Genomic DNA, 10,928 nt, shown 5'->3' with positions numbered 1-10,928 from the left:
AGACTTTTAACCGTCACTTGCAACGCTGAAGATATGCTTTTACCTCGAAGCAACTTCACATTTTGTGGTAACTGATCTTTTGATTTTTCTCAAAAACATTATGAAAAATAAAAATTCTACTATAATTAAAATGGAAAATTACTATTTTACAGAGTATGATTCGGAATTCAAGATGATACAAACGAGAGAATTCAAGATCGATGATCACATGATGATTCATGATTGGGCCTTCACGGATACTCACTACATACTCTTTGCCAACCGCGTCAAGCTTGATCCAATTGGTAAGACAAGCTAACTAACTACTTCTGTTACAATTTAAAATAATTTGCAAGAAGAGTAATACTACGTTGGAAAAATCTGATTATGTGGATAAATATACTGTCAGGTTCCATGGCGGCGATGTGTGGAGTATCACCGATGGTATCAGCGTTATCGTTGAATCCAAGCAACGAGAGTTCCCCGATTTATATCCTCCCAAGATTTTCAGATAAAACTATGGGAGATCATCGAGACTGGAGAGTTCCTGTCGAAGTGTCTTCTCAATTATGGCTAATTCACTCCGGAAACGCTTATGAGACTAGAGAGGACAACGGCGATTTGAAGATTCAAATACAAGCTTCCGCTTGCTCCTACCGCTGGTTCGATTTCCAAAAAATGTTTGGTACGTTAGTTCAGCTACACCATATTGAAACCGTAATAAACCCCTTTCACAAGTTAGGGCTTTTAAATGTTCAAAAGACTGTTATTAAACATTTTAAAAATAATAATAATCTTATAGGCTACAATTGGCAAAGCAACAAGCTAGATCCTTCTGTTATGAATCTAAATCGCGGCGACGACAAACTACTCCCTCATTTAGTCAAGGTGTCTATGACCTTGGACCCTGTCGGAAACTGCAAGAGTTGTGATGTAGAGCCTCTAAACGGCTGGAACAAGCCGTCAGATTTTCCAGTTATAAACTCATCATGGTCCGGGAAAAAGAACAAGTACATGTACTCAGCAGCCTCGTCAGGAACTCGAGGCGAACTTCCCCATTTCCCGTTCGATATGGTCGTGAAGTTTGACTTAGACTCGAACCTCGTCCGTACGTGGTCTACCGGAGCTAGAAGATTCGTTGGTGAGCCCATGTTTGTCCCAAGAAACTCCAACGAGGAAGGAGTAGAAGAGGACGATGGTTACATTGTTGTCGTCGAGGTACGTGTATAAAATACTTTAATTTTCGCTTCTTTCTTAATTACGTGGTTATTGTACTAATACATAATTAGTCATTTACTATTTATTTTTATAGTATGCGGTTTCGGTGGAGAGATGTTACCTAGTGATATTGGACGCAAAGAAGATGGGTGAATCCGATGCGGTCGTGTCGAGATTAGAGGTTCCTAGGAATCTGACGTTTCCAATGGGTTTTCACGGTTTATGGGCTAGCGACTGAGCTTTGTGGATAATGATTTTATTTTCAATTTACTTGTAAATTTATAAAATTTACGATATTTTCCTGTACACTTTGTAAAGAAAAAAAGGTGTTCAAATTGTTCAGCCATAGTTATTTTACTATAGTGTATATACTGTATTTAACAAAAATGAAAGTCTATAGTGCAAAAAATGATTATATTATTTGTGTTATACCTTTGGCATTTTTCACAGGATTTGAAAACAAAAAATAAATTATACTACAGTAAACATTGCATAAAAAAGATGTGTAACTTTGCATAAAAATTTATTGTAGAAAATATTTATATCAAGTATCAACCAATAAGGGAACACTATCTGCTTACGTGGACCCTTTGAACACTATAAGTACACGTCATCATCGTATTATTGGGCTGGGCCGAGAATAAATTACTTGTTTCTCGTTTGACCATAAATCCGGTAGCGTTGACTCGACGCTCATACTTACAAACGACAAAGCTTCTTTGTTCGAAAGAGGGTTTCTGCAAAAACCCCTTATTTTTTGTTTATTCAAACGCCGGCGAAGACGAGAGCGAGCGAACCAGTGAGTGAAAGAAGAAGAAGAGAATCAGTAACCGCAATGTCGGGTTTTTCGTTTGGTCAATCCAATTCCGCGGGAGGTTTCTCATTCGGATCTTCTTCCGTAACTAATTCATCTTCTGCTGCATCTACCACTTCACCGTTATCTTTCTCCTTTAACCAATCTTCAAACCCTAGCTCCACCGGATTTGGTTTCGGATCCACCGCATCGTCATCAACCCCTGCTTCATCCACAACCCCATCGTTTGGATTCGGAGCTTCCTCAACTACTTCGTTCGGATTCGGTTCTTCTGCTTCATCGACTCCTTCGTTTGGATTCGGATCCTCTGCTTCGTCGACTCCTGCTTCCTCAACTCCTTCATTTGGATTTGGAGCCAATGCTTCTTCATCTGGTTCTGCGCCGTCTCTGTTTGGTTCATCTACCACCAATGCTTCTTCTCCTTTCGGATTCGTAACTTCCTCGGCTTCTCAGCCTGGTTCTTCTCCGTTCGGAGCTCCGTCCTCCTCCTCCGCAGCTCCGTCTTCATCTCTTTTCGGAGCTGCTCCGGCTTCAGCGAGTAGTGGTTCATCATCTCTCTTTGGATCTTCCTCAGCCTCCGCCTCGAGTTCACCTCTCTTCGGAGGATCCTCATCCGCCGCTGCTTCAACATCTCCTCTTTTCGGCGCGCCTTCTTCAGCCACCGGTTCGTCACTTCCCTTCGGCGTCGCCTCATCAACCTCTGCCTCCTCATCATCCATCTTTGGAGCCACCGGCTCGACACCTTCATTCAGTGTTGCCTCATCAGCGTCTGGCTCCTCATCATCCATCTTTGGAGCCACCGGCTCCACACCTTCCTTTGGTGTTGCCTCATCAGCACCTGGCTCCTCACCTTCAATCTTTGGATCCGCCGGTTCGTCACCGTCGATCTTTGGTTCGTCTTCGGCAGCGGGTTCAACTCCGTCTCTCTTTGGATCGTCCTCGTCAGGCGCAACAGCTTCTTCACCTTCCCCGTTTGGAGTATCCACCATTAATCCCTCGCCTGCCTCAGCTTCTCCTTTCTCCGCGTCTACCGGATTCTCTTTCTTGAAAAGCACAGCAAGTTCGACAACCACCACCACTGCTTCTGCTCCTCCACAAACGGCTACCTCTTCTTCTTCTTCATCCTTCTCATTTGGTCCACCCGCAAGTTCAGGCTTTAACCTTTCAACCGGAAGCTCAGCAGCACCTGCCTCTAGCACACCCGGAGCATTGTTTTCTATTGCAACCACCACCACTACTACTACTTCTTCGTCGACTCCCGCTGCTACTAGTGCACCAGCTTCTTCAGCTGCAGCTTCTACAATGGGTTTCCCTTCTTTTAGTCTGAGTTCATCTGCCACCAACACCACTCCGGCTAGCTCGACTCCTGCCGCTGGATCTACTAGCTCCTTTACTGCGTTTGCTGTACCCCCGACTTCAACACCTGCATCATCCTCACAACCACAAACCACTACTCCTACATTCTCATTCAGTAAGTTGTTTATGTATTGTCTCAGGATTTGTTTGTGATTTTGCCTATCCCATTTGTCTCGATGATTAGAAATAAGAGAATTATGGGAATCATTGATTAGGATTAGATATGTGTTCGATGTACTTAATCTACCTTACTCCTTATTATGCTTTGGTTTTTGCCTTCTGCATATAGTCTATGACATGAATACATACCTGTCGAGTTATTTTACGGATCAGAAGCTATAGTTGTTTTTTTCTTTCTGAAAGAAGTATTGTTGTTGTTCAGGTGTTCCATCTTCGACTTCTACTACTGCTCCTGCTACCAGTTCTGCTACTACAACACAGACGTCTCTTGTTGTGGCTTCGAGTAGTGGGTATGCTCTTCTCATATTTTGACCAACACATTATGACCTAAACGGCTGTACATGTTCGACCTTCACCTCGACTATGTTGTAGCTGATGTTTACTTGTTATATGTTTCTTGTTATTTATTAGGACGAGCACAGCTGTTGCTCCAGTTGCTGGTTCTCCAAAGTTGCCATCTGAAATAACTGGCAAAACTGTTGAGGAGGTAAATCTTTGCCCTCTTATTCAGTTCGACATTTATCTCTTTTTGCCATTTTATATACAGAATATTCAATTGTTGTTTTTTTGACGTTTGTAGATTATCAAGGAGTGGAATACTGAGCTACAAGAACGCACAGGGAGATTCCGGAAACAGGCAAATGCAATAGCAGAGTGGGATAAGCGGATCTTGCAAAACCGTGATGTTCTTTTGAGACTTGAGGTGAAATTACTTTGTCATATTATGTAGTCTCTGTTAAAATTTCTTTCTGTTTTGAATCTTCAGAGACAATTGTTCTGAGCAGACCTTTGAGTTTGCATGTTTAGCTTATATAGGCCCCTATTGTATAATTAGCTCATTCTTTTTGTGTACATCACCAACAAACAGATTGAAGTTGCAAAAGTGGTTGAAACCCAATCTAGCTTGGAACGTCAGCTGGAATTAATCGAGACTCATCAGCAAGAGGTATGCGATAGAAGTATTATATCTCTAAGTTAATCTGTAAATGATCTCTGATTGTAACATGCAGCGGGAAATCATTTGTGTCATATCTGTGGGAAATCAAATTTCTCTTTTTCATAATCTCTCTCAGTCCCATACTGTCACACCCTTTTTTAATATGAATTTCTCTGACATGGGATCGTCTACATTCTACCTCGCTTACTTCAAAAATGGGCATCTCAATTCCAAAGCCACTGTGCTAATCATCTGAATTCTCTGTTTGTGTTTTAGGTTGACAAGGCTTTGCAAAGCATGGAGGAAGAGGCTGAGCGTATATATAATGACGAGCGGAAATCACTTCTTGACGATGAAGCAGCATCAACTAGAGATGCAATGTGAGTACTCTTTTAAGTCTTTCCACCATCATCACCTTGCTGCTTCATACTATTCTGATGAATAATGAAAGAAAAACCACAGACACGGAAACAAACATGATTTGATCTATGCTTAGAATTAGCTCTACCTTGCGCATTCTATAGCCTGATTCTATGCTTTATTACAATATACTTTGTTTTTACATCCCAGGTATGAACAATCTGAGCTTGTAGAAAGAGAATTGGAGCATATGACTGAACAAATCAGATCGATTATACAATCTGTAAATGCAAACCAGGTACATACGTCGTAAACTTCTCACATACTATACCTTTTTCCTGTGAAGATACATCATAAACTTTTGTGTCTGAAATAGGGTGGAGAACTTGAAGCAATAGATGGGATGAGTCCACTGGATGTAGTTGTAAGAATCTTGAACAATCAACTCAGTTCCTTAATGTGGATTGATGAGAAAGTAAGTTTTATTAAAGAAGTAAATTAATTGTCTTCTGCTCATTTTCAACAATAACTACAATTGTGTTAACTTAAAGCCATTGTTGAAAACACTGAACAGGCAGAAGAATTCTCTTCTCGGATTCAAAAAATCGCATCTCAAGGTTCTAGTGGAGATCGTGAATTGATGGCTCCAAAGCACTGGATGTCTTGATATATTTTTTTTAGTTTCGTGTTATTTCTCTAGTCTCTATGCAAGAAATTACGATTTGCACATGATGAACTTTTTACCATAAAGATTTGTATCATCATTTGAATAATTTGATTGACTGGTTGGTTTGTTGTTGTAATCCCAATTTTAATTACTCTTCATTAATAATAGTAAGACTCATAGCACAGAGCTTTTTTAATGTTCACCGCCTCAAAATGGTTAAAACGACGACGTGACATCTATATTTCGGATTTGTTGCGTTTATTATTTTTTATTTTTTTTTGGATGATCAAAGACTTTTCTCACATAGACGAGTCACGACGTATCACGCGTATCGAAACAAAACGTTGTTAGAGAGAGTTTCTTCGATTCCGGCGACCTCATTGGTGGTGTGACACTACTTTTGTACCTTTCTCTTCGCTTTACACTCCTTGAGCGGTTTCGATGGCGGACGGAAACGCCGCTTCGCGTTACGTGAAATTGAGGAAAGAGCAGGCTCCTGTCGAAGAAGATATCACACCCGGCGAACTCAATCAGCCCATTGATGTTCCTCAGGTACCTTTAGATCCTCTCTCTCTCTCTCTGCATTACTCTATCGCACGTTTCTAGACAACTCCGATCTCGCAATTTTCTTCAGATCTGTCGATTCCATGGTTTTGATCATCTGTTTGTGGTGGTAGAGTTCTAAGCTGATTCCGATTGTTGTCTATGCTGATTCTAATTGTTGTTTGTGTCGATCTAGACCTCTCGATGAAGTGTAAGAGATGGATTCGTTGTCCTATTTGGTTGAGGATTATTGTAACTAGTCTCTTGTTGATTTGATTTCTTCTGTGATCAATGTTGGATTTCTCCTGATTTGTCGTGCATTAGATCCTTGTGATGTGATCTATAGCAAAAGCTTTGTTTGTATCTTTAGTGGCATGAACATATATATATATAGCTACTGCTTCTTTTGAAGTTTTGGTATCAACACTGATTAGTCTCAAAATAAGGCCAGAGTCTTGTAGTGACTTTCCTTTGAAGCTTCGAATATGAGAATGCGTGATGGAATGGAGAAACTCGAGACTATCTTTATATGAGATTTTTGAATTTCTTTTTATTAAGGGAGTCTTTGTGGTGTGGCATTTTATACGTCTGAGCTGAAACATTACAAATTTTACAATCACTCTACTGTTTTTTTTTTTTTTTTCTGTTTTAAAATTGATTGCAGTTGAATGTCCGAAAGTGCCATGAATGTATGCAAGTTTTACCTGAGACATATGAACCCCCTTCTGATGAAAACTGGACCACCGGCATTTTTGGTTGTGCTGAAGATCCAGAAAGCTGTAAGCTTCCCTCTTTGTTTTTGTAACTGTCGAGATGTATGATCCTTAATCACCTCTTCTTGTTGTGCATGAGTTCCATATTACTTTTGGCGAAAATTTCTCCATTGTAGTTTGATATGCTTCTAGATTCTTTTCTTAATGGATGATAATCACCTTGGAGGACATTTTTAACCAATGCTATTGTATGATTTTGCAGGCAGGACTGGTCTCTTTTGCCCGTGTGTACTGTTTGGGCGTAACGTTGAAGCAGTGAGGGACGAGATTCCTTGGAACCAAGCATGTGTATGCCATGCAATATGTGTCGAAGGAGGTATGGCACTTGCAGCAGTAACCGCACTCTTCAGTGGCTACATTGATCCTCAAACAACAGTCGTGATATGCGAAGGCCTCTTCTTTGCTTGGTGGATGTGTGGAATCTATTCAGGTTTGTTCCGCCAAGAACTCCAGAAGAAATATCATCTCAAGGTAAGCAAAAAAGTCCACACATAAGGTCATTCTCATAATATTTCAGATATGATCTCTGATTGATTGATCTTTGTGATTTTCTTGCAGAATGCGCCTTGTGATCATTGCATGGTTCACTGTTGCCTGCACTGGTGTGCTTTGTGCCAGGAACACAGGGAGATGAAGAATCATCTTTCTGACACAGAAGCCTCATCATCAACTACAATGGATCCTCCCCCGGTTCAAGAGATGAACACCGAGGAGAAAAGAGACGATTCATCTTCTTCGTCTTCTTCGTCCCCATCATCTGCCAAAAGCCAACACAATGATCTCGAGATGGTCCCTCTATAGGAAACGTTCCCTCTAAAGCTGTTTTTTTCCGTGCAGAGAAGTTTTCGTACCAGATGATTCTATTTGCCCTTAGGTTTTACATATGCAAAAGTTTGTTCTAAGAGAACAATTGTCATTTTTCAGAACTTAATTCATGACTTCACTGAATCTCTTGTGAGAAGTAGAAACATCTGTCTCTGAACTATTTGGTGACTAAATGATTACGTCTTATGATAGAAACTGGTTAATTAGTACTCACACCGATCGTTATTATGTTAGCGAATAGTTGTTAAAGAGGATACCGAAGCACCCGTGGCCTAATGGATAAGGCGTTTGACTTCTAATCAAACGATTGTGGGTTCGAGTCCCACCGGGTGTGTTTTTGCTTATAGTTTTCTAAATCGTAAAATCCAGGAAATAAATTACATTTTCCCGACTATTTTTTTTCCAAAAATATTCTGTTAATGGTCATCACATCATTATCTAGATGAAGAAGGTCTAGACTCTAGAGTTATAGAATGACTATTCCACACAAATGACTAAACTCAAAACATTGATGATGTAACTTAGGAAAGCAAAATGAATTTGACTTTCAACTAATCCAAATACTTGTTGTTTTGAAACCTTTGACGAGTTGACCTTACTAACAGTAGGCCTCTTTTCTCAGGTGGAATCCTATCTCAGTCAGTAAACCAGGAAGGCGGAGGCCAGAACAGCTTGGCATATTCAGGGTGTTGGCGCACCAGCTTTATTTCCTGAGACAAAAAATCACACACTCCCACATCTTCATCATCTATGGTGTCCAAGTCTTCCCAATCAAAGACGTAACCGTGGAAGAAGACACATCCGCCATAGAGAGGTGAAAAATCAGAAGCTAAAGCGGAGAATGAGGAATCATCACCAAGGAACAAGATTTTATCCCCAAGATCCTTAACCTCAACCCAACTCTTCTCTCTTTCCACAAATTTAAAGACTGTAATCTTGTCGGTTAACTCATTTGATACAATGTCATCAAAGTGATACTCGACATCCTTTTCCTCGAAGTTCAGAAGGTCATCTGATTCAAGTTGCATTCCCAAGTACATATCGACCAGCAACATTTCACCAGAGGATTCAATCAGAAACTTCTTGTCACCGCCACCGTCAAACACAGGACTTGCGGCCAGTACTGTCAATTTCAGAGAAGGGATATCTACAGCCATAGTCGTCGTCCCATCTTTCGTGACCGCAAAGAAACATCCATTGAACAAAATCACATCGCAAAAATAACAACAAGGCATGTCGTCATTGATCACAGTCCATGCTTGATCCCAAGAAGTATACACAGCTAATCTTCCAGGATTACCAGAATTGTTAAGCGTAAGCAACACAAACTTAGACTGATCCTCATCACTATCTAGATACTTGACAACAGTTTTTCCAGTGTATGGATTGTATTTACTAAGAAGACCATCATCAGCATCCAAGTAACGGAGCCCGAATTCACGATCCAGTTCTCGAACCTTGAATTTAGTCATATCAAGAAGGCAAGGGAAATGTCGATTCAATGAATCTGAATAATCAGTCAGTCGATTGATAGTCAACTTACGAGGTAGATCATCATGAGAATGTTCCTCGACTTTGACCAGCCATCTAAAATTTTATTTATATACGTAATTGAGATTTGACCCGACCCGAATATATTACGGTCTAATAACCAAACTGGTTTAGATAGATGTGGCTAAACCGAACCATAATATTATCAAACCGAATCTGAATCAAAAATTAATATTTCATCATACAAACGCACTCCAGGAAATAAATTGGTCATCACATCATGATCAAGATGAAGGTCACTCTAGAGTTATAGAATTACTATTCCACACAAGTGACTAAACTCAAAACATCGATGATGTAACTTAGGATACAAAAATGAATTTAAAAAGTATTGACTTCTTTCACTAATCCAAATACTTGTTGTTTTGAAAGCTTTGACGAGTTGACCTTCTTACTAGCACTAGTCCAACACTTGGCCTCAGTTCTCATGTGGTATGCTATCAGTAAACCAGGAAGGCGGAGGCCAGAACAGCTTGGCATATTCAGGGTGTTGGCGCACCAGCTTTATTTCGCCAGACTTAAATTCACACACTCCCACATCTTCATCATCTAGGGTGTCCAAGTCTTCCCAATCAAAGACGAAACCGTGGAAGAAGACACTTCCTCCATAGAGAGGTGAAAAATCAGAAGCTGAAGTAGAGAATGAGAAACCATCACCAAGGAACAACATTTTATCCCCAAGATCCTTAACCTCAACCCAACTCTTCTCTCTTTCCACAAGTTTAAAGACTATAATCTTGTCGGTTATACTATGATCTATAATGTCATAAGCGTGATCCTCGATATCAAATTCCTCCAAGTCCCAAAGGTCATCCAAATCAAGTTCCCTGTTTATCATATCAACCAACAACATATGACCAGAGGATTCAATCAGAAACTTCTTGTCACCGCCACCAAACACAGGATTTGCTGCCAATGTCAATCTCAGAGAAGAGTGATCTACAGCGAAAGTCCTCCCATTATTCTCGACGGCAAAGAAGCATCCATTGAACAAAATCACATCGCAAAAATAACAAGAAGGGATCATGTCGTCGTTGATCAGAGACCACTCCTCATCCCAAGAAGTAAACACAAGTAACTTGCCAGACTTGTGAATCGTAAGCAACACAAACTTAGACTCCACACCATCACTATCATCTAGATACTTGACAAGAGTTTTCTGAGGTTCTTTAAGGTCATAGACGCAATCGAGCACGAATTCACGACCCAATTCACGAGCCTTGAATTTAGTCATATCAACAAGGCAATTGAAATCTCGAGGAAAGGAACTTGTGTCTGGATCATCAGTAAGCGGATGGATGAGATGCAACTTACGAGGATCAAGAGGATGTTGCCCGACTTTGACCAGCCATCCACCAATCGAATCCTCCTCAGCCTGTTCATGATGAGGCTTGATAAGTAAGATAATCCTCTGTGAGAAAGAGGGATCAAGGAAGACGCTGTCGGGAAAGTCATGTGACGGGAGAAGGGGTTTGGGTTTCGCGGCGTTTCGCCATGAAGAGCATACGCAACGGAACTGGAAGAGATCAAAGGAAGATTTTAGATATTTCGAAATCAGCTCTAACATATCCTTCGGAAGCGTTTCCCCAATCGACCACCATGGTTGTGTTTATGAAACCCTTGCGGCTTAAGCTAGGTCGCCAGAGAAAAAGAAGACACAGATTAGGTCTAAAAATTTATTTATACACGTAATTGAGATTTAACCCGACCCGAATATATTACGGG

At 40.6% G+C, this 10,928-nt stretch overlaps 4 protein-coding genes, 1 non-coding gene and 1 pseudogene across 5 annotated transcripts; 4 read left to right on the top strand and 2 right to left on the bottom strand.

Moving 5' to 3' along the window:
* LOC104784833 overlaps positions 1 to 1,566 on the top strand; it is a 10,697-nt pseudogene extending 9,131 nt beyond the window's left edge.
* LOC104784832 (nuclear pore complex protein NUP62-like) lies at positions 1,908 to 5,707 on the top strand. Its single transcript, XM_010509920.2, has 9 exons — positions 1,908 to 3,482; positions 3,750 to 3,837; positions 3,959 to 4,034; positions 4,128 to 4,250; positions 4,416 to 4,493; positions 4,761 to 4,864; positions 5,055 to 5,142; positions 5,221 to 5,319; positions 5,419 to 5,707. The coding sequence occupies exons 1-9, from the start codon at positions 2,033 to 2,035 to the stop codon at positions 5,509 to 5,511; spliced, it is 2,199 nt and encodes a 732-aa protein (XP_010508222.1). The 5' UTR covers positions 1,908 to 2,032; the 3' UTR covers positions 5,512 to 5,707.
* Positions 5,811 to 7,847, top strand: LOC104784831 (cell number regulator 6-like). The gene is made up of 4 exons (XM_010509919.2): positions 5,811 to 6,063; positions 6,719 to 6,833; positions 7,030 to 7,298; positions 7,386 to 7,847. The coding sequence occupies exons 1-4, from the start codon at positions 5,953 to 5,955 to the stop codon at positions 7,626 to 7,628; spliced, it is 738 nt and encodes a 245-aa protein (XP_010508221.1). The 5' UTR covers positions 5,811 to 5,952; the 3' UTR covers positions 7,629 to 7,847.
* On the top strand, positions 7,914 to 7,986 carry TRNAR-UCU. The gene has a single exon. It is a non-coding gene; the product is annotated as a tRNA-Arg (tRNA).
* On the bottom strand, positions 8,288 to 9,341 carry LOC104788761 (F-box protein SKIP23-like). The gene is made up of 2 exons (XM_010514544.1): positions 9,334 to 9,341; positions 8,288 to 9,239 (listed from the first exon to the last, which is right to left on the bottom strand). The coding sequence occupies exons 1-2, from the start codon at positions 9,339 to 9,341 to the stop codon at positions 8,288 to 8,290; spliced, it is 960 nt and encodes a 319-aa protein (XP_010512846.1).
* LOC104784830 (F-box protein SKIP23-like) lies at positions 9,386 to 10,794 on the bottom strand (the record flags this gene model as incomplete). Its single annotated transcript, XM_010509918.2, has 1 exon — positions 9,386 to 10,794. A coding segment is annotated over one exon (1,173 nt), but the record flags the coding sequence as incomplete, so codon positions are not given.

Source organism: Camelina sativa, chromosome 5 (assembly GCF_000633955.1).
Source record: "Camelina sativa cultivar DH55 chromosome 5, Cs, whole genome shotgun sequence".
NCBI classification, from domain to species: domain Eukaryota; kingdom Viridiplantae; phylum Streptophyta; class Magnoliopsida; order Brassicales; family Brassicaceae; genus Camelina; species Camelina sativa.
The sequence above is the reverse complement of the archived record's forward strand: the minus strand, read 5'-3'. Positions and strand labels throughout refer to the sequence as shown.